This window comes from Podarcis pityusensis (genome assembly GCF_964106645.2).
Source record: "Podarcis pityusensis genome assembly, chromosome: 10".
NCBI lineage: Eukaryota > Metazoa > Chordata > Lepidosauria > Squamata > Lacertidae > Podarcis > Podarcis pityusensis.
Genome location: NC_138035.1, coordinates 74,360,070 through 74,384,919, shown reverse-complemented (window position 1 = coordinate 74,384,919; position 24,850 = coordinate 74,360,070). Strand labels below are relative to the sequence as shown.

Below are 24,850 nucleotides of genomic sequence, written 5' to 3'. Positions count from 1 at the left end.
AAGGACATATAGAAACATGATTCATTGCAAGAAACAGCAGCACATCCTTGAGGCTTGGTCCACTCTTCGTTCGGCTGTAGAGAGGCATGACTCCCGCTCCTTCTGGCGCCTAGTTAGACCTTCGGCACCATTCAATCCAGCTACCCAGATTTCCGCTGATGAATGGATTGCCTATTATTCAACCAGTTTCGCTTCTCCAAACCATCTTACAGATCTCCTTCAATCCCCGTCGGACCTCAGTTCCTGCTCTCTTAGTCCCACTTCTTCAATAAACTTTACCTCAACTCGCATTTTCAACATCATAATGTCAGTGCGAAGGAATAAGGCCCCCGGCCCAGACATGGTCCCGTTGGACCTTTTCCTGACTGATCCTCTTTGGTGGAGCGAACACCTGACTCCTGTATTCACCGCTATCTCCTCCGCCCTAGACATCCCCGACTCCTGGAGAGAAGCTATAATAGTTCCGATCTTCAAAGGCGGCCAGCCAAACATCCCTAGGAACTATCGCCCCATCAGCTTATTATCCATCCCGGGGAAAATATTTGCCGCTGTTTTACTGGAGGAACTTCTCTCATGGGTCCAGGAGAGGAACATTCTACCGCTAGAACAGATTGGTTTCCGAAAGTCAGCGTCAACCATGGACCACTGTCTAACTCTCTATCACCTTGCCAGTAAATACACTGCTCCAAGGCAAGGCCACCTATTTGCCGCTTTCATGGACCTGGAGGCCGCCTTTGATTCCATTCCTAGGCAGAGATTAAGGTCCAAACTTGCCCATCTGGGAATTGATCCGCAGCTCCTCTCCCTAATTATCTCCCTTTATTCAAACACCACAGCTCGCGTCCGAACTGGTCCTAACGGCTCCCTCACTACTCCATTTCCAACGGCCAAGGGCGTCCGACAAGGTTGTCTCTTGGCCCCTTTACTGTTTAATCTCTATCTTCATGATGCAATTTCCACTTTGAAGCTAGCATCTAAGTATCCTCCTCACTTAGCAGGCCACCCCGTTGCTTCCCTTTTCTATGCTGATGATGCCGTCATCTTATCCAGAACAGCTGCGGACCTAGCAAATGCAGTTAATGCATTTATCGCCTATTGTAAGGCGGAAGCCCTTAATATTAATTATAAAAAATCGAAAGTCCTCCACTTCACTCGTTCCCGCAAACTCAAGTTGGAGCCGCTTAAGATCACAGGTGGCTACTTAGAAAAGGTAAAAGCCTTTAAATATCTAGGCTTAATATTCACTTATAATCTTTCCTGGACCACCCATCTACAATCTGCCTTTCTCGCTGCAACCACGACCTCTAACGCCATTGTCCGATTTTACCACCAGAAGGGCGGCAAACACCTTCCAGCAGCAATTCAAATATTTAATGCCAAAGTTGTCCCTAAATTATTATATGGATGCGAAGTATGGACTACAGCAATATCAGGTAACTTGGATCGCCCACTTCATATGTTTCTGAGATCTCTTTCCGGCGTCCCGAGATGTGTCTCAGGTGCAGCCCTACGACTCGAGTTCGCCCAGCCTTCAATTGTTAGACGAGCATGGAGTCGAGCCATTTCCTACACCTTCCACCTATTAGCATCGGATGCTCGAATTAGAGGTGGCTTTTCCAATCTGATCCTAAGAGATATTCATAATTCCCCTTGGAAAACTACAATTAACCTCAAATTCCGCTCTCTTCTCAATTTGAATTGTAAAACTGTTCTTAACTTAGAGTGTATCAGCCCGGTGGCCCTACCCCCAATTAAAAAGAAACTACAGCAACTTGACTTCTCTAACACAGCTTCTTGTGCAAGAGGACCGTGTTCAGGCCTAGCCCTAGCTATTCCACCCCCTGAAGGGATCCCTCTATACTGCTTCACAATTTCTTCGGAGGCTAAGCGAAGGGCCTTTACCTGTGCCCGTCTCAACTGTTTTCCTACAGCAGTTCTGTCGGGTCGTTATTCCAGAGTTCCCATCGCAAACAGAACATGCTCCTGTAATGACACGGCCCTGGAGACTATGGAACATGTAATGCTCTTCTGTCCCAACTGGACAGATGAAAGATCTCGGTTTTTAACTCCCCTCGTGAATAAGTTCCATCTCCCAATCCAGCCTTGGATAGTGTCCCTCTTTTTGCAGGATTCTGATTGTTGGATTACCGAGATGACAGCTAACTTCCTGCTTAGTGTGATGAAGAGGAAAGCGGCACTAACTTCTTCCTTAACACCACAGCTGCAGTCGATACGCCGCACAACCGAACGAAGTTCCAAGTAGCCTTATTGTACAAGGACAATCGAGTTAGGACTAATCTGAGGAGCTGAAGGACCCTTCAACGGTCCTCCTCCAGCCTCAGCAGTTTTTGTTTTTTTTTCTCTTTCTTTAAGTATTCGCCCAGGACGATATCTACCTCTACCTCCCCACCCCCATTTTATGTTGTTATTTCAATGTATATCATGCTATGGCCACTCGGCTAATGCAATAAATCTATTAAGAATAAATAAATAAATAACACAAGGTGTGCAAAGTTGGCCCCCAGATATGACAACTCAGCAACTAATCAGTCATTATTGTGGTTCAGAGAATTATATCCAGTATCAAATTATTTACACAGAGAGAGTCTGGTGCCACAGATTCACATACAGTGGTACCTTGGGTTAAGAATCTGAAACTGTTCTTAACCCGAGGTACTATTTCTGGGTTAGTGGAGTCTGTAACCTGAAGCATCTGTAACCCGAGGTACCACTGTATTGGTGCTTCAAAGGCCTGCCTGTTCCACGCAGTCTTTTATCACAAAGGCTCACCAACATCCTTCACATACAAAACGGATTGCCTTCTGCCTGCTGGCTTTCCTGCAGGGAAGCTTAATTGATTGAGAGGAAAGTGCCTCAGGAAAACCCACTTTCATAGAATCATAGAATCATAGAGTTGGAAGAGACTTTCTGCTGCTGCTGCTGCATCGAGTTTTGTTTGCAATTCTTTTCTCAAGAAGGTGAAAATTATATGCAGTATTTCGAAAGAAAACCATGAACAGCAAAGTGATAAAACAGAACTCTGGAAGAGAAATTGAGTAAAAAGCAGCTTTTAATTAAGTGGATTTAAGTAGTGGGGACCCAAGGGTCATCTAGTCCACCCTCTGCAATGCAGAAATCTCAACTAAAGCATCCATGACAGGTGGCCATCCAATCTCTGCTTAAAAACCTCCAAGGGAGCAGTCCACAACCTCCCAAGTCTGTTCTTCATTTAAAACACTTCTAGAACTCCTCATCATGTTATGTTATTTCCTGCAGAACAATGAAAAGTCATATTTTAAGTTTCCTATTAGGCCACTTGCATTCTAGTTACCTTTGCACAGTATTGTCCTTCCTCTGCAGCAATTGGCAGGTGGTGAGTAACCATGTTCACAACTATTAGCTTCTTCTGTGGTCTGTGAAGGACATTCTAAGCCCAAAGGTAACATAACTGTCTTGCACAAGTAATAGCACATTGAATGATGGCACTCTGAAGTGAGTGGGGATTCATTTGCTCCTGTTCTTGAAATACTAATGCTGCAAAATCTCCTGGGAGATGAGGAATGCCAGTTGCTCTAAGCATCTCTTCACATTATGCAATACACCCAGTTTCCCCCTGTGCCTTCAATTTCTGGCTTGGCTTGCTCCTTTGGCTGCATTTCTGTGAGTATTTGGTGGAGGGCAGGGTCTTTTCTTGAGCTTTTCTTGAGGGCTCAAGGGAGGGAACTAAGGAAAACTCAGCAGAGCCTGATCCCTTGGTAACATTACGGGTAGAGTTCAGTTTTTCCAGAGCTGTCGCTAGAGGAGAACCTGGTAAAAATGGGGAAGACAAGTTGTGTGAATAAGAAAACACAGCTAGTGACAAAACCTAGTAAGGAAGGGGGAGCTGGCATTGGCTAGCCAAAGTAAATGTGTTGATTCACGTTGTCAGTCAGAAAGTAAATAAAATATCTGACAAATTAGCATGCTGTCTATGACTTCATAAGGAATTCTGTTCACAAGGTGCCACAACACACTCCTCCTCCTCCTTCTCCTCCTCCTCCTCCTCCTCCTCCTTTGCTACCAAAAGCTAAGGGCCAGGCTTGCCACCAGAGCAACTGCGTCCCTCTCAGTTTCCCTCCAGTTGGAGGGCAGCTGAGGGGGATGTGCCAGGCGTGTGCCAGCCCTGCACTGCTTTTTCGGGTCACGGTGGCTCTGGCACCCTGCAAGTGCAGCCCATAACGCCCTGCCTTTGCAACCTTGAGCTCCGGCTTTCTGCCCCAAAGGTCAATGGCAATCCACCCCTTGCACACACCCCTAGCTATGTCGCTGCTAAGGGCTAATAATATATATAAAAAACATTTCAAACATGGAAGGCACTTTCAGGCAAGAACTCACATGGAGTTCACATGTGTTCTGTGTTGTTTGCTGGTTGTACATGGTTGTATTTTTCTCTGTGTGCTCATGTTGTACAGCACATACAGAGCAAAAAACCTGGCTAAATGGACTTTGAAAAGATACCATCATGTATGAACCAGCCTCAAACACAACTTCTCTTCTGGAACTAGAAATCTACAATCTCTGCTTCTTCCCAATCCCTTCATTGTGTTTCTAATTCACCATCTTCAGTGAGTTTAAGCAAAAATGTGAGCATCTTCCTTGATTTGCTGAAATGTGATTTGGACTTTTAATACATTATTTAAGTTCTCTCTAAGTACCAGGTGAACATATCAATCCATTATTAGTAGTATCAGTTGTGAAAAATTTCAGATGAATCATTTTAATGCAAAACACTTTTCATATTTTGAAGCAGTATGTGTGAATTTTGCTGTTATCTTCTGACCTTTTCATTCCCATTGTTTCCCCATTGTAATAGATAGAAATCAGCATCAATTTGAATGCATGTACTGTATTTTCTAGGAAATCATAGAATCATAGAATTATAGGGCTGGAAGGAATCCAAAGGGTCATCTAGTCCAACCCCCTGCAATCACAGTTAAAGAATCAATATGAAACCAATGTAGAACAAACAAGGAAGAATAATAGAAAAGGTCATTCGTTTTAGTAAATGGGGAAATTCCAGTTCTCAGCTCTGTTTTATAATCCTAATCTAGATCAACATGAATGTATGCATAAGAAATGGCTAAAGAAAGGATTCTATTTCTTTTAACTTTCCTGCCATGGTTTGTCTAACCTATATTAACATTACCATGCCTTATGGTTTTTTCCAGTGTGTCCGGAGGTGAACTATTTGACCGCATCGTAGAGAAAGGATTTTACACTGAGAAAGATGCCAGCACTCTGATACGGCAGGTGTTAGATGCTGTGTATTATCTTCACAGAATGGGCATTGTTCACAGAGACCTCAAGGTAAGGTAATTTGCTAACAGGACAGATCTATTTTATACCATCAGAAACAGCTGTTGACACTATAAGCCTTATTCTTTCTCAATTTCTTGTTTCAAAGTTTTCCATGTCTTTGAGAGTAGAATCAGGTGTTCCAAAAGGCTGTCACCAAAAAGAACAAGACCATGTCTAGTTTTCCCAATCCTCTAATAACATCTGATGAAATTCAGACTTCCATTTCTGGCCACAGACATGGAAGTAGCTGCCCTGAGGCTCTCTGGCGCCCCGGGGAGGCCTGGTTGGCGGGAAGGGGGAGAGGAGGCTAATCTGGGGAGTTTGGGGGGGATGATGTGAACCTGCGGACACCGTATGAAGGTGGAAATCTTTGCTGGAGGCACGACTCCATGCCAGAGAAAAGCCTCAGACGCCGGTTGCGTGAGTGACCGATCCCCTTTTATTTCGGATAATTGGTTAAAAGTTTAAAAGGCACCCTTATTGATATGGTGTTGAAAAAGGTTTCAGGAACAATCCTGTCGTGTGTTAGTGAAGTTTGAAGGATGTTTACTGCTTCATTTGGAGCTGGGTCTGTTTAGTCTGGAAAAGAGGAGACTGAGAGGAGATAGGATAGCCATCTTCAAAGATCTCAAGGGCTGTCACAGGGAAGAGGGAACAAGCTTGTTTTCTCCTGCTCTGGAGGGTAGGACTCAAACCAATGGCTTCAGGTTACAAGGCAGGAGATTCCAACTCAACGTTCAGAAAAACTATCTGACAGTAAGAGCTGTTTGGCAGTGGAACAAATCCCACAAGAGGTGGTGATTTCCTTAGGGGTTTTAAAGCAGAAGTTGGATGGTCATCTGTCATGGATGCTTTAGCTGAGATTCCCTCATTGCAGGGGGTTGGACTAGATGACCCCGGGGTCCCTTCCAACTCTACCATTCTATGATTCTATGACTGGATTTATCAAAAATATGTTATAGTTAAATAATAGTACTAGCAGTAACTGAAATATGAACAACTTATGCAAAAGGAAAAAATAATGATAAAATGTTAAACTATTTTAAGTAAAGGATTGGGAAGTAGAACAAAGTATGTGCTATGATGCAGCAAGAAGGGAGGGGAAACACTGCAGAAACAGGGTGGGAAGTCAACTTTAAATTTGTATTAAATTGTATTAATTGGATGTAAATTCGTTAATTTTTTTGAAAACTAATGAAAATTAGTTGGCAAAAAAGAACCATCTTATGAAATTCACTGCATGGTGCCATGCCATCATACAATTTGCCCCCTTTCTACCACCCTGCACTAGTGGCTGGCAATTCCATGGGGTTTGGATCCATATTAAATTAGTTTCACTTTGTACTATTCATTGAATCAGTGGGACTTCAGTCATGACTAAATTGCCCCATTGATTTCAATGGGACTGAAATCAACAGACGTCTGGATCCAACCCATGATGTCTTTGGTCCTTCCACTACAGGGGTGCTCATTTGGCATCTGGCTTCTTTTTGGTGCCAGGAGAATAAAATACACCTTTTAAGCCAATCAGTTTTGATTCATGCTGGAATCTTAGCTGTTCAGTTTGTATTGTTGTTTTAGTTTTTTGTGTAACTGCAATTTAAATGTTTAAGTAAGCACTTTGGGAGCTAAAGCATACAATAATGCGTCTGCTGAATGAATGAAATAATATTATGGAGTGGGTTGGGGCGAACTAAGCATGACCCAGTGTCATACATAATGTGAAACTCTGCAGAAGGCTCTCTCTCGTTTGCACATGGGTCTCGTGTCTCATCAGCAATACCTCTGTGGCTGCAGATGCAGGCAACTTTAAGAGACTTTTAGCATTTCCCTGGATGTTCATGGGGAAACCTTCCCATCCTCCATCATGACCTTCCATGGTTATTTATGATTGTAGCTGTTTGTGCCATAGCAGCTGGTACTATAAAAATTTGGGACACTGTATTGGCAGGAGTTCATGCCTGCTGGGAATAAAAGGAGTGTGAGGAGAAGTTGGGCTGTTAGTAATTTTACATGTCCTGTTTGTTAGACTGTTAGTTCAATTCAGCTCAAGAATTAGTTGCTTAGTATCTTCTTTGCAAACCCAGGCTTATCCTAAAATAATGTGATTTGCAGGAAATAGCTTATAAGAATTATTCCTGACACAGAAGCTCTGAAGAGCAAACTCAAGTAATTCAGACAATGGTCTGGATAAGCTATTTTAAATCTTCTACACTTTGTACCTAAAGGAATTCCTTGCTATGTTTTTTAAACAGCTTAAGCTTATTAGCAGCACATGCCAAAGAGAACTATGAAATGTGACTCAAAGAAGGAGCATGAAAAGGAATTAATTTGCAAATGACTTGGGAGTTTATATAACGACCCAATAATTCTGAAAAGTCTGTGGCTGCATCCACAGACACCTGAATCCACCCGCTAGAAATGCCTGCCTGACTTAGGCTGCAAGGCAAAGTTTTGAATTCTATCATAATATGATGATGACGCCTTAAATGGTGGTGCAACTCTTTACATCAGCTTTGGGTTTTGACCAGGGAATGCAGCAGTATTAAATCATTCCATCTGTTTCTTGTCATTTCTTGGAATCTCCTGGCTGGAATATATATTGGGTTTATAAAAGGAATATGTAAAATTATGGTAGGAATTTGTACCACTTTCTTGGTAACTCTCTCCCTAATGTTATGGGAAATGCTGGCCACCTCTCTGTGCATGAATTGAAATATGTTCCAAGGCCTAATCCTGCAAGGTAGCTTCCAGGAACACACCAAGTTCATTAAACAGAGGCTGCACAGTGTCTGACCAAAGAAAAGGACCCCAAACAGTGGTGATGTAGCAGACCCAGAAGGAAAATCAAAATTCTCCAAAGTGTTTGTGTTAAGGAAATGTTTCATTGGATGTTAATGAATTATTAAAAGAATGTGTAGCAGGTTACACACTTCATAGCAGATCAGCCTTTGGGGGGTTTGATGTTGATCTGAAGCCAGATTTGCATGAATATAACTGCCTGGCAATTTAATGGGAGGCTTTACTTCATACCAGGAGAGAGAGAGAGAGAGAATACAGCCCCTCTGCTCCACCAAACACTTTCAGTCCCCATTTTTATTATTTCAGGTACTCAGCATCCTTTTCAATCACTTGAACACAAATGAATATAGGGATACAATTTTATTGAATACAACAGATTATTTTTGCTTCATTAGCCATACCTTTGCCTCCATGGGTGTTTCTGCCTGTATAAATGTTTCTCTCAAGTAGTTTGTCTGTGTTTCTATACCTTGCTACTGAACCCTGCCTCTGTATGATGTCTCAAGAGGCTGCACAGAACCATCTTGAGATGAATTCAGTGTTTGTGAAGTGTACCTGGGTACCTTTTGAAGCCAGAGGTTTGGCCACAACTCACCACTTACAGTTGTTCCCAGCCTTCAGTCTGGTCCTGAAAGGGGGGGGGGGGCAATGTTGTGTATGACACTGTTGTAACATGAAGAACTTGCTTCCTTTCAACCAGACCTAGAAGTTTTCTCTATAGGAGTCCTCGGTTGATTTCTTTGTGAAACTTCCTTGCAATTGCAGTATTGCTGCTGTTTGTGCCTCAGAAGGGCTGCAACACGCACACACCTGCCATGTGGTGCAATCTGTGCCAGATGTTCCTGAAACATATTAGGTAAAAAAGGAGGTGCAGGTGCATCTTTACTTGAAAGTGAATAGATGACCAAATGCCGCCAAACTTTAGCCTTTTTTCCGACCAAATTACTGAATCTTTCATGCTTGTGTGATGGGCAGAAATCCACAGTCTTTGATGTGGAGAACACTCCTTCTGTTGCATGTCTGCTTCACTGCAGCTGTTAGAAGCAAAGGAGTCTGGTCAGAAAAAGATGACAGCCCACCTTACCTAGGATGACTTAAATGCAAACGAGTATGAGGCTCCTCTACCTTTTATAATTATATGGAGAGGGGAATATCATCAGCTACTGTTCAAATCAGTAGCACCTGAAAAAAATCCCACCTTCTGTATTGCTGTTAAAGGTAAAAAACAAAACAAAAAAACAACAAGAGACACGACTAAGAGTTTCAAGAGCCTGATCCCCAGTTGCATCTGCTCACACTACTCAATTACATCCTGTGTCTTAGTAAGTTGTCACAAGACATTTTCATGCTAAACCATACATCTGGCAAGCAGAGATTTAAAAGAATTATTATATTAAGAAACTGGATGGCATATGAAATAGAGAGATACGTTATTTAACCCAATATTCATGTCTCAGGTTTGTTTTCTTAATATCCCTGCAGCCTGAAAACCTGTTGTACTACAGCCAAGATGAAGAATCTAAAATAATGATAAGTGATTTTGGACTGTCAAAAATGGAAGGTAAAGGCGACGTCATGTCCACAGCATGTGGCACCCCAGGATATGTCGGTAAGCATGCTACAGCATAATTTTCAGGACTAGTTTCATGTGAATTTTCCACCGATATCCCTGGAATTTTCTGCACTGGTTCAGACTAGAACAATTGTTTATGGTAAGTCACCAAGCCACGTGCAAGTCCAACAGCCATATATTGTTGCCTCAGGGAACCTATTTAAGACTTTTGCTTTTGTTGCCTTCCTGGAAGTAAAGAAACAGGGGGAGGGGTATCAGGCACCTAGCAAGCCACAATTCATGGTTGATGGGTAACGTTTGGCCTTGGCTGGTCAAGGCTGTAAAGGCCTCTGGTACCAACAGTAGTTTCTAGGAGATGATTTGCTCTGGGTTTATGACACAGGAGGAAAGGGTTGGGGAAAAGCCTTCCCCACATGTTCTGGTCCCAATCCTGTTGCCCCTACAGCTTTTATCTAAATGTTCACTCATCTAATGTACCATTTAGTTTCACTCTTAGATGTTGAAGATAATTGGCTAGATTTGAGAGGTGTCTGAAACTTGAAGTTACCATCTCCTAAGGCACATCTTTGCATCTGCCAGTTCAGTTGTAGCATTTGAACAAAGTTACAAAGATGCATATACAGTTTATATATCCTGCATCCCATTTTGAATTAACTATAAAAAGTCATATATATTGTATCTATAATATATGAGATGCATTTATTTTGAGGTTTCCAATTAATTTTTCTCTACTTGTAGTTAATTGTCTTTAAAAGGCCTGTGATCTTGTCTGGGTCAAGGCTAGCTAATGTGTTGCCCTCCAGATGTTAAATTATAGCTCCCGTCATTCTCAACCATTGCCCATGCTGGCTGGGACTGATGGGAGGGAGTTCATAAACTCTGGAGTGTGAACATGTAGGCTATCCCTGATCTAAGCTACAAATAAGCTCCCTGAATCCTTGAGAGCTCAGGAAATGTAGTCAGGATATAATATTGGCCTCAGAAGTCAGCACCCTAAAAATCTCAGTTTGCTTTTTGGGGCGGGTTGATGGTCCTCATTTTTATTATTTGCTTGCATGCGTGGTGCCATCAATGTGCAGCATAACAATGAGAAAACCGGTCCCTGCCCCAAGGAGAACCTGCAGCCTAAAAGCCAAGAGAGGGAGAGGATAAAATGGAGAAGGGATGAATAGAGGAGGGATGTACATCTGTTCTGTTACTCATCCTTAGGCTTTGCTTCCATGGGCAAGGAGAGCTATGGACTTGTGTAAAAGGCTTCATGAGTGGGTTTTGCCATGGCTGCAACATTGCATAATAAAGGGCTCAGCCACACTTGTGCCACGGTTTCTAGCCACAGTCCATGATTTGTAGGCACAGACCCAAGTGGTGTTTTTTCCTTCCGCTTTCCCTTAGAAAACCCACTGTTTATTGTTGAATCAGAACAAAGTAATGTCAAGCTGAGGAAAACCCAACTGAGGGGTGAACAGCAGGTTTTCCCAGAAAAAATGGTGGGAGGAAAATAAACATGCCTACAATCACAGATCTGTGCATTGAAATCATGGCAGAAATGGGAGGATGGATGGGCCCAAGCAGTGCATTATTTATAAAGGTCACAAAATTCAGCTTTTGTTGTCATAGAATTTGGGGTGCCTACATGTATTATATTTACATTTAGTGTTGCAGAGTGCATACAGTACTATAAAAGTCCTCCAGCAATGTCAGATCCAAGAGTTCCAAATATCACCTAGTCAAGGCTACACAAAGAGGAAGTGCATGCTTAACTCAAGCCTGTTAGGATTTTATCCTGCCATTTATTTAAAACTGCTAAAGAAAGTCAGATAGGCATGTGATAGTACTTTCACTGGACCAATCAAAATTGAAAAATGGAACAAACTTCTTAATTTCACAGAACTCTTCAGAGGGCAAAAACTGGTATTAATAGAATAAAAAGGAGGCAAATAATATTGTGGTGGGAGAGAGAGACAGAGACATAGCCAAGAATCTTGAACTAGGCATCCTGGAACATGCCAGTGCAACTGCTCAGCCAATGTTACATGGTCTTGGACCATGTCACATGCATCCTCCTGGCAAATTCTGGGAATTGGCTAGGAATTTACCACAAGTGTGTACAATCTGTCAGGCATAAGACTGCACACAGACATGCATGTGCACATGGTAACTGTTTTTCTTGGTAATCTTGAAACATAGAGCAGATTTGATATTCCTCAAAATTCTGTGTAAGGATCATACCAACACATGTGATATTATTTTGTGAAATAGTGTACAGCTTGTACCAGATTAGATTTTGGAGTTAGTTTGGTTTTGTGAAATTCAACTAGAAACCTTCTTTCTGAAGTTCAATCTATGAGTTGCATGAGAGCTAAGAAAGCTCATTTGAACAGTTCATATTGCTTGCTTATCTTTCTTAATTAAAATGTGTTGGGGATCATTGATCAGAAACAATATGTCTCTAACAAGCATCTCTCTCTCCTCCCCCACTTCATTCTCTTGATTGAAAAGTGACGGAGGATGAGAGCGTTTTACTTCTATTTTCAGAAAATAATCCCATTATATTTTCTAAAACAGTAGTTGATGTGAGAAGGAAACAATGTTTTGTGGAAATAGGGAGCTGCTGAGAGGATTATTTGGAGTCATGTCAACTGAAGAGTTGAAGTGATGCTCCCTGTATTATTGACAGCAAAAATAGAAACGTGAAAGCCCTATGAAAAACTCATTTTGCTTCCCTTGGAATTTTTCTGATGTTTGACTCCATTTTCCGCTCCTTTCTCTCTTGTCTCCTTTGTTTCTGTCTCTCAATTTGTAAGCCTGTTGAGGCAAGGAGTGGTTATCTCACACAACATTCATGGATGACACAATATGAAGCAACAATAACAATAACAGATAAGTGCCATAAATGTGCAGTGGCAGCATGCAGGAAGGCACAAGTTCCCTACCCCAATCCTTAGTTTGTAGACAACTTTTGCTTGGCGTTAATTCCTTTCACTTTGTGACAGACAGCTAGCCCTGCTTCTGACAGCCAAGGCAGATCATTAGTCAGCTTGCTAGAGGGGCAGTGACAGCTGTCTCTCTTAGATCCCTTTGCAGGAGAGGAAGCCTATCATGGTGACACACTGCACTAGATTGTTGTCTTGTCCCAAATCTTCCATTTGGCAGCACACTGCTGCAGAACTGTCAGGATTTCTTAGTGATCAGTGTGAATCAAAGCTGTTGTGGAACGTGTCTTTTTCAAGTTTCCAAAAGTTTTGTGTTTTGTTTTTTCTTGGCAGGAAATTGATGGCCTTCCACCCCTTTTTTCTCCTTCTTGTTTTTATTTACCATCCTCTGATCTGATCTGTCAGATGCTGCTCATGAGTATGATTCACAGTTTAAAAATAAAAACTCTTTAAAATCTTAGCATTTCAAATGGTGGACGTGGGGCTCATGCCAGGAAGGTGACAATCAGGAGTGGCTCATATCCATTAGCCAGTGGAACACAGGACTAACTCCCCTCATCCATCTGTCAGCTGTTGGCTCAGAAATGCTTGAGATGGGAGGAGAGGATTTTGCCACTCCTTTGCAGAAGCAAGCATTTTCTTCCTTGTCTAAGCCTCAAAATATATACATAAATAAGAAATATAAAGTTTATTTCTCAAATGTTTCTGACCGAGGACATGAAAACATAAAATGGAACCAAGTGATTATGGTGGCACAATGGGTCAGTGTGTCTGACTGTTAACCAGAAGGTTGGTGGTTCAAGTCCACCCAGGAATGGCTGTGAGCAGGTTTTCTGCTTTGCAGGGGGTTGGACTAGATGACCCTCGGGTTCCCCTTCAGTTCTACGATTCTATGATATTACTTGGCTGCAATATGAAGTAGTGCTTGCAGAAAGTGACACTGTGATAACAGTAATTTCCACCAATCATATTTCATCTTACATTTCTAAAATGTGCAGTCCTTCTCCTTACTACTCTGTTTGGCTGTCCACCACTAATGCCTTAGCTAAAAACCTGCATTAAGGGAAAGGCTGCAGTTGCGAGGCAGAGCATCTGCTCTGTGTGCAGCAGAGCACCTCAGGTCAGTCCCTGGCATCTCCAAGCAGGGCTGGAAAAGATGGACTCTCCGGAGAGCTGCTGTCAATCAGAGTAGACAGTGCTAAGCTAGAGTGGTCTGACCTGGTATAAAGCAACAACCCTAAACATGCTCACTAGAGAGCAAGTGCAAGGAAACTTAAGAGGGACTGACTGCTGAGTAACTATGCATAGGATAGTGCATTTTCCAATGCACCATTTCCAGTGTTTGATTTCAGTGCAGTTCAGCCGGTTGTGCACATCATACAAGTGTGGAAGCAAAAGAACACAGAGAATAGAAAAGCAGAGTGGATAGTGGATAATGTGTGGATCTATGCAAGTTGAAGAGCCCTCCAGTCCAACTTCTGCTTGCCTGTAAGAGAAATTGTCTTGAAGGTTCCAATGACAGATTGTCTATCCAACATGAGATAAAGAGACCTGAATTTACCAGTCTGTCAAACACATATGCATAGCTTCATGTGAGACTTCACTCTCAAAAATAACCGTCCCTGCAAGTGGCCTGTTCATGTATTAGTGCAATGCTAGAAGATGAAACTCGTATGAAACTGCAATTCCTCATCATTAACTGATAGTTCTGTAATGTTTTTATATGTAAAATGGGAAGCATGATTTTAGGGGGTTCCTTTCTGTGATATTATGAGAACAACACTGTAGAACATCTTCCATTTGCACATATTTCTGAGCAAGAAAAATCTATCTGCACTGCAAACTTATATCAGTTTGTAATTGTTTAACTGTCATGACTTCCCTCAAAAAAATATTGAATTATAGTTTTTGTCAAGGTGCTGAAAAAAATATTAGCGATTCCTTGATCCTTTCACAGAACTATAGCTCCTAAGGTTCCCCGAGGAAAGGGAATTACTATTAAACCAGTTTAACTCAGTACTGTAATTAGTGTAGATACGCTCATAGTATCATAGCTACCTTAATTTAGATCATAAAGCATCTTGGGGCAGACAGCTGACTTTTCACTTAGGTTTTTCTGTGATGCACACTGTGTTTATCAGAGATGGGTAACGTGGTGCCCTTCAGAGGTTGCGGCTATTGACCTTGCTGGATGGGGCTGATGTGAATTGTATTCTGAAACATCTGGTGGGGGCCATGTTGGCTACATTGATGGCACCCCCACACATGTTGAGTGGAATTCAACATAGGGGTATGCATGTGGAGAATGAAGCCCACTCATGCAACATGGCTTTACCCTGTTGTCTCTCCCCATGTGCCCCCCCCAACCTTCTTTGGGGGTTCCAGCAACCCATCAGAGCAGATTTTGGAGTTGTTGGAGGAAGATATTTGAGAAAATCCCAAAATGTGAGTGGACCTTGTTCCACATGCTCAGCAACTTAGATGAATGCTTCATATATATAATGTCTGGCATTTCTGAGGTTCATAATTCCAAGATTATATTTAAGTGGCAATTGAATAGAGCAGGGGCAATGTATGTTAACTTCAGTGAACAACTGTTGAGTTCTGTGTTTGGATTTTGGCTCATTCATTGGCTTTTGTGACATTTATGGATTTTCCTTCCCTCTCCCTCCTTCTTTCAGCTCCTGAAGTTCTTGCCCAGAAACCCTACAGCAAAGCAGTAGACTGTTGGTCCATTGGAGTTATTGCATATATTCTGTAAGTAGTATCAAATGAGGTTACACTAGTGATTTCATTATTAATCTCAAATACTTTCACACACAGTGTGCCACGTAATAATAATTAATAGTGAGTTGTTTGCTCAGTGACCACCATTTTCAATCAGACCCATGATCAGATCTCATGTATCATTCCGTTTTTCTAAAAATCAGTTTTCCTGAATGGGATGAACAGCAGCTTGAGGGGGGGGGGCAATTTTCATTGTGAAAATGGTGCGGGAGGAAAGGCTTAGCCCTGCTTCCCATTCTGTCCCACAGCCAAGTGACCCCATTGAGGTGGAAGTTCTGGTCAGAGATCCCATCTGATCAGATTTGGCCCTGAGTCTCTGAAGTATTTTAAGATGTTGCCTCACACTGCTATGCTTTTAAGCAACTGATATGTTAATGTTTTTATTATGATCATTGTATTGTAGCAGACATTTTAGAAGCTGCAGAGTAATATTCACAAATAAATAAATAAATAAATAAATACCATATGTCCCCTGATAGAACTGGACACAGAGCAATGGGGAAAGAAGCTAATTCTGGCTTAGTGCTGTTTTTTTATGCACGGTTGAGTATATTGTAGATTACAAGTTCAAAAAATGTTAAAAACCTCAAACAAATAAGATGTGATAAGAAATACTAAGGTTGCTTTACTGCCAACCCTGAATGCTTCATTTTAATCATATCCAGTTCTCAGCAGCTTTATGATCAGACTTTTTAAAAAACAGAAAATTCATATTGTATGCTTTCAGCAGCTTGAAACTTCCTGTTATTCCATATGTCACATTCATTTTATTTTATTTTAAAGCAACTACATTGAAGGGCCCAGATTTTTTTCCTGTTACAATTTGTATATTTAAAATAGGAAGATTCAGCCCATTGCGGGTGTGGATCCTGGGATTCCCACAGGATATAACAGAGCCCTGTTCCCTGCCACATCATATGCCAGGCTGTGTCAGAGAAGGGACCGCCTTCTCAGTGGTTCCTTGCATCTTGCCATCTTGCATCCACTCACTCAAGACGTGTGAACTGTGCTCCTTGACCACACAGAAGGGAAGGCTAGCAGAGTACCTACTCTGTGTATGCACCTCAAGAGTAGTAAGATGAGAGGGATCTGTTATGCTCTATGACAAGAGTTCCCAGTTGGTAGCCTGCAGACCCCAGGGGGTTCACGTAACCCACCCAGGGGGCCATGGCACCATTCATATAAGAAAAAGAGATATCCAAATTTTCAAAAGTAGGGGGTCCATGGCTTGGCTTCTGAAAAACTGGGGGTCCACAGTACTTTGCCAACTGGGAACCACTGCTCTACAAGATCTCTGCACTTGGGGGTTTACCTACTCAAAACTATGTTGTTTATTCTGTTCACATACAAATGTACACAGAACAATTTTGAGCTTGTCATATATATTTCCCCCCAGCATCAATGTGTGAATATTAATCCACCACATAGTTAATCTATTACCAAAATCTGAGGCCATTACCTAAACTATCCAATTGGTAATATACCTCTGAAAACTAGTGGCTGGAGCAAGCACCAGAGAAATGGTGATTATCTTTAGGTCTGCTTATAAGCTTCAGCAGGCTGGTCTGAAGTGATAGCCTACCTTGGATTATTGTCTCAGCCAAATTTTGTAAGGGAAAGTGGTGATTATATGGTTATAGTGCTACAAAGATCAAGTAAAAATCTGGTTGTTGGTTGCATAATATTATTGACAGAAAACTGTCATCCTCAATTATACACTGAGAGCAGATCTATTGATTGCTCCAGCCCACAACACAACTGCCAGGGGATCGAGAGATAATCACCCAACGATCTTACATGAAGATGTCACATGTTGGATGAATGAAACACTCCTTGGGGGGAACAAGGAAGGGAAACAACATTGGGGAGGGAGAGAAATGCTCAAACCATGTCATTTAAAAGTCATTTCCTCTTCACTAAGAATTCTGAAAATTATAGTTTATGGAGTTAGGGAAGTTAGGGCATCTCTTCAAGTTACAATTCTTAGGGGGGAAGCTGTGACAGTTAAAGTGGTAGAAAGCCATGATGGGTTTGTGGTGTTGAAAAACCATGGCATCCTCCAGAATACTCCATATGATCCCACCCTCCTTGCAGCACCCACCCTGTTTTGCCTCTCTAGCCTTTTCTTTCCCCTTTGCCTTCTTTGCCCGGTTCTTCTCCAGCTCCACCACATCCCTTCTGCCTGGGGGGGACTGCCCTGGAATCTGGACGGCGTGGTTTTTAACATGCTGAGCAGCAACTATTTCGTTACAGATCTCAAATCAGTGTGCTACACAAGTGATGCTTATTTGAAAAATGGAACTCAGAGAAGCAGTCTTCTTGTCTTCCAGATTAATGTTTTTCTATTAATGCCCTTCATCTAGAACTGAGGGAGGAGGCTGAAGGCAAGCAGAGAAAGCATCACAGCTCCCAAGAAATCCTGTCAAGGCTGATTTTTACTAAGTGGTCCCTTGGCAAAAATATTGTGAAGAATGACTGTCACTTTGTTTTGTACATGACAATTCTTGAGCTGACTCTCAATGGAAATATTAGCATTTGCTGTAGGAGAGAGAGAGTTGTGTATTGTTCATTTAGGGCTTATCCCCGTGTACCTTTTGCCCCACTCTTTCTGGGCAGAGCTTCAGTGCTCATAGCTGTCAACGTTTCCCTTTTTAAAAGGGAAATTCCCTTATTCCAAATACGATTCCTCACAAGAAAAGGGAAAAGTTGGACTTCCGGGGTGGCGCCATCAGCAATGGCGGACTCCCTCTGAACTGGAGGGACTAGCTCCGCGTGAAACGGGTCTTCTCCGCTATGGCGAAGCGGGGACCCTTTTAAAAATCACAGGCGGATGAAGCCTGTGACCATGGGACTCGGCGGGCACCTTTAGCGCCCCCCCAACCCGCAAAGGAACCCATTAACGGGCTCCAAAGTGAAGAGGGGGAAGTGGCGCAGTGCTGTGAGTCAACTGCTATTTCCGTGGAGCGAAGCTGCATAGCCGTTGCCGGAGAGCGCTACCTTTTTCCTGGGACAATTTGGACTCTAAAATAAGCACCCGTGAGTACTTAAACTTTGAACAACTGGACCTTAAATAAGGACTTGCTAGCAGAAAGGAACTGGATTTAAAAATTTATTTTCAATTTGGTACTGAACGGGAAGGTCTAAACAGGAAGTCAGCCTTCCGTTCTTTTGTAGACAGAATAAAGCAAAGACAACGTAAACTAGAGCTTAGAAAATCGCCTTTAAAGGATTGGATTTCATCATTTAAAATTGTGGAACCCCCCTTCGACAGCAGGAAACTTTGTTGCAAGAACAAATAGAAGTTTTCCCCCTAGAGGGAGACTGTGAAACTGTAACTAATTCCAGGGAGCCGGCAGCTGCTACAGATTACAATCGTGGGAATAGGCATTTGACCTTGCAGGACAATGTATTCAGAAGCTCTGTTGTGTGCTTTATATAAAACAAATGCCCTACTGGAACAGTTGCATGAGAAGATGAATTTGATGGCGACTTCAACTAGAAATTTTGAACAGGCAGTGGGAAATTTTGAACAGACAGTGGGAAAATATGTGGAGCCCACCCAGGAATTAAATCAGGAGTGCGTCCTGACAGAACAGGCCCAACAGAAATATGAGCTTTCGGATTTGACAAATGAACTTGGAAAAAGTCAGATTTGGAAAGAAAAAGTTTGGTTTGGCTTGGAAATGGGGGGCTGGATTGACCCCCCTATGTTGGGATGTTTGGACTTTTCAAATCTGGCAATGGGCCGTGAGATGTTTGGGATTGTGGGGACTCTTAATTTTGGAGGGTTTTTGAAACATGTTTTTAAACATCACATGGAATTTAGTGTTGAATATGGAAAAGGGGCTGATCTGTCGAGAAGGGTCAAAAATATTGCCAAGCTGGAGTTACCACGAGCAGGAGACAAGGGAAAATACAGTTACAAATATGAAGAAGAGCTGCGGAAGGGACATGGAAGAGACTTGTGGGCCTCAGATATAAGGTTGCCAGGTTAATGCGCTAGATCGATGGGATAATAAGGACTGACAAAACCCGGGACCAGGAGGAAGGGACGCTGGATGAAGATTGGATTTGTTTGTATTTCTTTTTTTCTTTTTTTTTTTACTATTAGGACTGTTTTATAAAATTGATGAATGTTAAAAAAATGTTGGAATGAAACTACTCGGCTTTAGTAAAGATGCTTAAAGAATTATGAAAAAATATTATGGTTATAAGAAGTTGGTAAGGATAAGACTTAAGCTTTAAGTTCCAAGGTTTTTTTTATAAAAAAGATAAGATTAAAACAGTTTAAGGTAATGTAACAACAGAATATTATGAAATATGGAAAGGATTTGCTGGGATACAATTAATAACTAGGATACAAAGAAAGGGAGGAGGAGGAGGTCAAAGAAAGAAGGTAATGACAGTTGAGGATCTGAGAATAATGAATTTGTTTTTAAATGTTTTTAAATGTTTGTCGTGTATTTTTGTTTTTCTCGGGGGGTTTTTCTTATTTTGAATTTGTATTCGTATTGTTGGAAGTGGTTTGTTTCTCTCTTTGTTTACTTTGTTAACCATTTTTATTTTGTATTTTCTTCTTTCTTTATTTTTATTTTGTAACATTTTGAAAATCTCAATAAATATCTTATAAAAAAAAAAGAAAAGGGAAAAGTTGACAGCTATGTCAATGCTCCTTGTCCAAGTGGTTTTTTGTTTTTTGCCCCAAACTTTCACAGCAAACTTGGGTTTTCCACAGATTGATGGCTGCTCAGATCACTGGCACCAGGCATAGGGGGTGCAAGGGGTTCTAGCCTCCTCAATATTTTGAATTGGGGGCCCAGCTCCCCCCAATATTGAGGGGCCGACATCCCCCGCCACTGCCAGTGCACCCCAGCCTCCATCCAGGAGTTGGGAGGGGGCTGGGACCAGCGAGGGCGAAGATTGCTCTCCATGAGTCCCACCCCTGCTGGCCGCATGCTGAGGAGAGGACGGGGGAAAGGGGGCATGTCAGCACCCCTGGCTCAGCTTCAGCTTTTAAGAGTGTGTTTTTGTGGGGAAAGCTCTGGAGCAAAGAAAGGGGGGCACTCAAACACAAGGAAAGGTAAGTGTGGTTGGGCCCTTATTCTATGGGATCTTAAAAAGTATATATTTACTTAAAATAGAGTCAGTTCTGAATTAGTGATGCCCTAATTCAGAGCTTCACATATGGTGTAACTTTCCACTCCTACGGCCCACTTGAGACAGCTCAAAATTATTGTGGCCCGTGAATCACAAAATGGTGAATTACTGGGGGGGGGGCGGGGGGGGCTAGGCTGACATTCCATTTGGAAGCCCAAAGTTAATTGTGAAAAACTGAAGTTCTAATTCAATCACTTGTTCTCATGTGACTCAAAATGTCCTGCTTTTTAAAAAATTGTGTGTCTTAGGCTCTGTGGGTATCCTCCCTTCTATGATGAAAATGACTCCAAGCTTTTTGAGCAGATCCTTAAAGCAGAATATGAATTTGACTCTCCATATTGGGATGATATCTCTGACTCTGGTAAGGAGCAAGTAGAATCACAAATTAGGTACTTATTCAGATCAGTATCCTTTGTTGTTAGTGAACATACTTTTTCTGCATCATACATTGTTTTAAATACTGCCTTCCCCTCTCTTCCCAACAGTACATACAGTGGTACCTCGCAAGACGAATGCCTCGCAAGACGAAAAACGCGCAAGACGAAAGAGTTTTTCGTTTTTTGAGTTGCTTCGCAAGACGAATTTCCCTATGGGCTTGCTTTGCAAGACGAAAAACGAAAACGTCTTGCAAGTTTGTTTCCTTTTTCTTAAAACCGTTAATACCCTATGGGAAACCGTGGTTCGCAAGACGAAAAAACTCGGAAGACGAAAAAACTCACAGAACGAATTAATTTCGTCTTGCGAGGCACCACTGTACTCATCTCTTCTTCTGAATCCTGGCACTTCTTGTATTCCACTTTTCCTCCAGCTCCCACATTGTAAGCATAATGTGGGAATAAGAGGACTTGTCCACACTTGCTTATTTTAAAATAATTTATACAGATTGCAGAATTTAGCATTTCTTGGTGCAGAATTTATATGACCTGGTCATAGACATTTTTTAGAAGGCATAGACCTAGCCTATGATTCATTCACTGTGATGGAAGTTGACTTTTTTCAGTTCACGCTTTATATGAGCAAATTCCTGGTCCCCAAAATATTCAGCTACCATCACGTATGAGAAATCTAGTAATAATAATTCGGTAAGGAAGATGTGGCTTTATGAATAAAAATGGCAGTCTGAGGAGACACATAAATGTAGAATTGAATTACATTATGTATGGTCGTTCACTTGATTGACTTATGACTGCTTTAACACCTTATATGTGTATGAAATGCTCCTTACTTTAATCTACTACCAGAACCTGCACCCTAACCCCATATCTCCCAGCATTATGTCTCCCAGTGGGACACCATCATATTGTTTCAGGATTAGATGACTGCAATGTGCAAATTAAGATGAGCCTTTAATACCACTGTGTGCTTTTCTTGTACTTCCTCCTTCCTTCTCTGAAAACAGCCAAAGATTTTATTCGGAATTTGATGGAGAAAGACCCAAACAAAAGATATACCTGTGAGCAGGCAGCCCGACATCCCTGGTAAGCAGTTACTCAGTTCATTGCCATGTCCAGAAATTGTCAACACCATTTGTCTCCATCATTAATCAGTGATTATCAAACTCTTCACTCAAGGGGTAAATACCAAGGAAGCACAAAAGAGAGCAATTACCTTGAAAAATCCTTGCTTAATGGCTCCCACCTAGCATCATAGCCAGCAATGGCATAACAGTCAACAGCATTGAGCTGTGATTGCAATCACATTACAGAGAAAGGTTTGAGACTCAGACTTTGCAGGCAAGGAGGAGGTGTCAACGGAGAACAAAAGCAGAGAAAAACAGAAACCTCACTCACAATAAAATAAGAGCAAATCACTATTCACACATGGCCAGCTGTGTTCAATGAATTCAGAGGGGAGGGGTATATTCAGTGTCATGGCCGTCCTACCCCATCCTTAATGCATACGTGCACATGCCCAACGAACCTCAAATCAGGGTGAGGTGTGCGCATGATAATGCATGCTGGACCTACGTACACACATGTGCTATTTGTTACAACGGAAGCAGGTGAGTGGCTGTGATCCCATTGTCCCACCAAATCTTCACTTTGCTATATTGTCAGTGTAAAACAGAAATGCAACAAGAACGTAGGAAGAGCAGCACTGAATCAGACCCTGGGCCCTTCTAGTCCAGCATTGTGTTTCCACAGCGGCCAACCAGGTCCCTATGGGGAACCTACAGGACATGGGGCAAGAGCCCTCTCCTGCTCTTCTTCCCCAGAAACTGGTCTTCCTAGGTGTCCTGCCTCTGATCCTGAGGGTGGAAGAGAGCTATCCACAGTAGTCTGAACTTGTCTACTTTCTCTTTAAAGTTGGCAGCCAGCACCACATAGGAAATCCCGTAGTTTAACTATGGACTCTTTGAAGTTGTTCTTCAATTTGTCTCTCCCAAATCTCCACCATTCAGTTTCACTGGACGGCCCTGAATTCTAACTGGAATCGGAAGTTTGTAGGCCACAGAATCTAGCATTGAAGTGCTCTTCACATCTGTTCAGAACCATTTCCAACAAAAAGGACGTGTGAGAAACCTTTAACCATTGGTCAAAAACTTCACAAAGAGAAGGAAATAGTGTATATTTGAATGACATCATTCCATCACAGGCCTCAGGAAATTAAATAAGTCATAAAAATTATATCTCAAGCACAGATCAAATGATCAGGAACATACCTACCAGCAGAAAAGTAGGTCACCTTTTTATATTTTTGAATGGAAAAGAATTTTCCAAGATGTTTTATCCAACATACACAGCTTATTGGCCTAGATGATCATTTCTGTTAGTTACTGGAATAAAATATAATACACACATTTGAAGAGCTCCTAACACAATTTTTCTTTTCATTTAACCATTTGATTCCCAATCAGCAATTGAATGCTGTTGCTAAAGGCCTGACAACATTTTTCTCCCAACCTTTTATCCATAATTCAGGCTTTGAATATAGGCCATCAGTTACAAAGACTGTTCACCATGTTAGTATTGTAATGCCCCCTTCTTGCACACAGTGCTCTGGAGTTACTAGTGCTTATGTCTTGTTGAAATCAATACCATGCATTGACAGAAGTCCTACAGATATCAATTTAAGTGTGCTTAAGCCTTCAATTTTGAAGCCTACAGTGTGAAATACTGTGAGTCTGGCACCCCAGTACTGAATAAAAAATAGCTCACATTGGGCTGTGCTATATCATCATCATCATCATTTCAATTTATATACTACACTGCATCCATAGATCTCAAGGTGGTTCACAACAGACAAAATACATAATAAAAATAAGAACAAAACCAAACCAATAATCCCCCCTTCCACAACACATTTAAAAGGGTATTGGATGTTAATCAGCCAAAGACTTGGTCAAAGAGGAATGTTTTCGCCTGGCACCTAAATGTGTACATAAGGAAAGTATTTGTCTACTCAGTGAAAACTATTTCAATGCCTTGCACTACAACTGGAGTCCTGATTATTAGCATGCAAGTCTTATTAGAAAGATAACAGGATGGGAAAGAGGGATGGCAGGCAAGTAGGTTAAAAGTTGAGGGAGATCTTAAAGTTGCAACCTGACACCCCTAATAGTTCACCACCTGCTTATAGCTTTGTGTAGACCCTACGTTTCTACGTTTTCCCAAATCTGGCATATATAAAAGCAAAGGATCCATGCTGAGCCACAAAAGCAGGCCAGTGGGGAAGCCCTGTTGTAACAGGCAATGTTATTTGAAATAATCTACACATTTATATGGGTTGGTTTAACCTAAGAGGCAGGTGATTGTGGTCCCATCTGCAGGGATTATTTGTCAAGCAAACCTCTTTCTTAAGGCTTTTAGTGCATCTCAGGGCAGAAGGTCTGGTCAAGCTACACTGCTTTGACATAGAACTTGGGGTAAACAGAGACAGGCAGTAATTTTCTGGGGCCTGATAAGTGTTTCAATTTTTTTCTTTCATGCAACATCTGTGATAATAAATGGCAGCAATTACCCTGATTAAGTACATCTTGTCAAGGCAGAATCCTGATCCTGTACTAAACCACAGAGTTCAGTTTTTAATGACTCAAAGGGAAAAGATGAATGCACAGAATTATCAGCTCAAGGGCTAGCCATAATTTTTCTTTTAAAAAAAATTGTAAGATCAGAGAGTGGAGGAAAAACCTATTTCATTCAAAGACTCTTAGGAAAAAATATAGGGACAAATCATGGCTCATTTAATTTCTTTCAGAGTCCTTCAATTGTTTGTTAGAGCAAGGCCCAATAGTACAATTGCATCATTAAAAACAGTTTAT

The 24,850-nt window shown here is 41.7% G+C and overlaps 1 protein-coding gene across 1 annotated transcript in view; it reads left to right on the top strand.

Moving 5' to 3' along the window:
- The window catches only part of CAMK1D (calcium/calmodulin dependent protein kinase ID), a 241,532-nt gene that overhangs the window by 202,286 nt on the left and 14,396 nt on the right, over window positions 1–24,850 (top strand). Inside the window, exons 4-8 of the mRNA XM_081023853.1 lie at window positions 5,208–5,346; window positions 9,622–9,748; window positions 15,327–15,402; window positions 20,838–20,950; window positions 21,989–22,067. Coding sequence (XP_080879979.1) covers window positions 5,208–5,346; window positions 9,622–9,748; window positions 15,327–15,402; window positions 20,838–20,950; window positions 21,989–22,067 — 534 coding nt within the window. The remainder of the gene's footprint in view (window positions 1–5,207; window positions 5,347–9,621; window positions 9,749–15,326; window positions 15,403–20,837; window positions 20,951–21,988; window positions 22,068–24,850) is intronic.